This window comes from Nanorana parkeri, unplaced genomic scaffold (assembly GCF_000935625.1).
Source record: "Nanorana parkeri isolate BGI_ZX_2015 unplaced genomic scaffold, ASM93562v1 scaffold3796, whole genome shotgun sequence".
NCBI classification, from domain to species: domain Eukaryota; kingdom Metazoa; phylum Chordata; class Amphibia; order Anura; family Dicroglossidae; genus Nanorana; species Nanorana parkeri.
Genome location: NW_017310064.1, coordinates 1 through 1,835, shown reverse-complemented (window position 1 = coordinate 1,835; position 1,835 = coordinate 1). Strand labels below are relative to the sequence as shown.

Below are 1,835 nucleotides of genomic sequence, written 5' to 3'. Positions count from 1 at the left end.
ATACGCGGCTCCGGAACCTCCTGAACCCTGGACAGCCGTCAGAGAGGCCGCCGAATACCCCCCAGTGTGAGTGTCCATGTGATGGGTCCATATGGACTGGCGAGCTCTTTAACCCTTTCATGTCCTGAGCCGACAGCACAGGGAAGGGCAGTCACTGCCGCTGTGTGATCCCTTCTTCTTCCTTCCAGGTGTATCCAGAGTCCGGACAGACTCCTCTACATGCTGAAGTCCTTCAAATACACTTTCCCAACACCGCCCTTGTCCGAGGACTGCCTCTACCTGAACGTCTTCACCCCGGCCAGCAGGGGGAAGAATTATCAACTACCGGTGAGGAGATCATAGATTCATGATTAGGAAACATGCCGAGTGCAATGTAGAGGGGGTGCAGGTCCCTACCCAGCCTGTAGGGGTCACTGAGTGCAATAAAGAGGGGCTGCAGGTTCATACCCAGCCTGTAGGGGTCACTGAGTGCAATGTAGAGGGGGTACAGGTCCCTACCCAGCCTGTAGGGGTCACTGAGTGCAATGTAGAGGTGTAGGGGGATTCCCCACAGCGCCCCCAGCAGGATGGGTCGGGTATCACATCATAAAATCTCCATCAGAATTCAGATCAGCCGATTTCTTCCCTCTCTGCCGGCAGGTCATGGTGTTCATTCATGGCGGAGGACTGCGGATGGGGGGGACCATGATGTTCGAGGGATCCGCGCTGACTGCCTATGAGAACGTTGTGGTGGTGTCCATACAGTACAGACTCGGCCTCCTGGGATTCCTCAGGTGAGGGGGCGGAGCTTCGGGGAGGGCGGCGGAGCTTCGGGGAGGGCGGCGCTTTCTGCCCCAAGAATGATACAATGTAACAGATTTGTAACTGGGGATGTTCCTGAGATTTTATAAAACTTGATTTCCCAGAAGAATTTGCGATCTCCGAAATGTCACGAAATCCGTCTCCTCGTATCACCGCGCGGCGCTACGAGGCTGACGGCGCAAAGTGGGAATCTATAAAATCACAATCGCTCCGTGCCCCGGACCCATCATTTAGATCAGGGGGGTAGCAAACCTCCGGCCCTCCAGCTGTGTGGGTGGAACTACAAATCCCACGAGGCATTGCAAGATTCTCACAGACACGACTCCCGAAGAGAGATGCATCGTGGGATTTGTAGTTTCAGCCCAGCTGGAGGGCTGGAGGTTTGCTACCCCCGATTTAGATATATCCAGGCGTTCCCTGTCACTTTAAGACATCGGTCATGTGATGCTCATACCACCATCGAATGAATCTATAAAACATACTAGGGGGGAATGTATCAAGACTGGAGCAGGCAGAATCGGGGGCAGCTTTACATGGCGACCAATCAGCTTCTCTCTTTCATTTTCAAATCTTAACTGAGCAAACTGAAGAGCGAAGCTGATTGGTTGCCGTGCACAGCCGCTCCAGTTTTGATACATTTCCCCCATTGTGTGTCGGTAATGTCAGTCCCGGTCCAGCGTAATAATAGAAAGCTGCCACCAGATGGCGATGAGGAGCACACAGTATTCCTGTCCTGCGCTCCCCGGCGCCATCTAGTGGCCGTCCTGCGGTACTGACCCGTCTCACTATTATGAATGAATTACATTTCACCTGAAAATTAAATATTTATTTATTACTAAATAATTAACTAAAGAACATTGGTTGCATATTTGCATAACTCCTCCCATGATCCGGCCCACTGCTTGCCTCAAGAAGAGGAGTACAGAGGCAGGGCGCTGTGATGTGTTCAGGAAGCTATAGATACAGCACCCTGCTGGCTCCTCCCCCCCACACACAGCCATGATCTGCCTGCATTGCACAGAGACCCAGTGATG

General features: G+C 52.6%; 1 protein-coding gene across 1 annotated transcript; it reads left to right on the top strand.

Moving 5' to 3' along the window:
- Positions 1-206: 206 nt before the first annotated feature.
- Positions 207-773, top strand: LOC108803490 (putative inactive carboxylesterase 4; the record flags this gene model as incomplete). Its single annotated transcript, XM_018575330.1, has 2 exons — positions 207-327; positions 640-773. Coding segments are annotated over exons 1-2 (242 nt in total), but the record flags the coding sequence as incomplete, so codon positions are not given.
- Between the last annotated feature and the right edge of the window lie 1,062 nt (positions 774-1,835).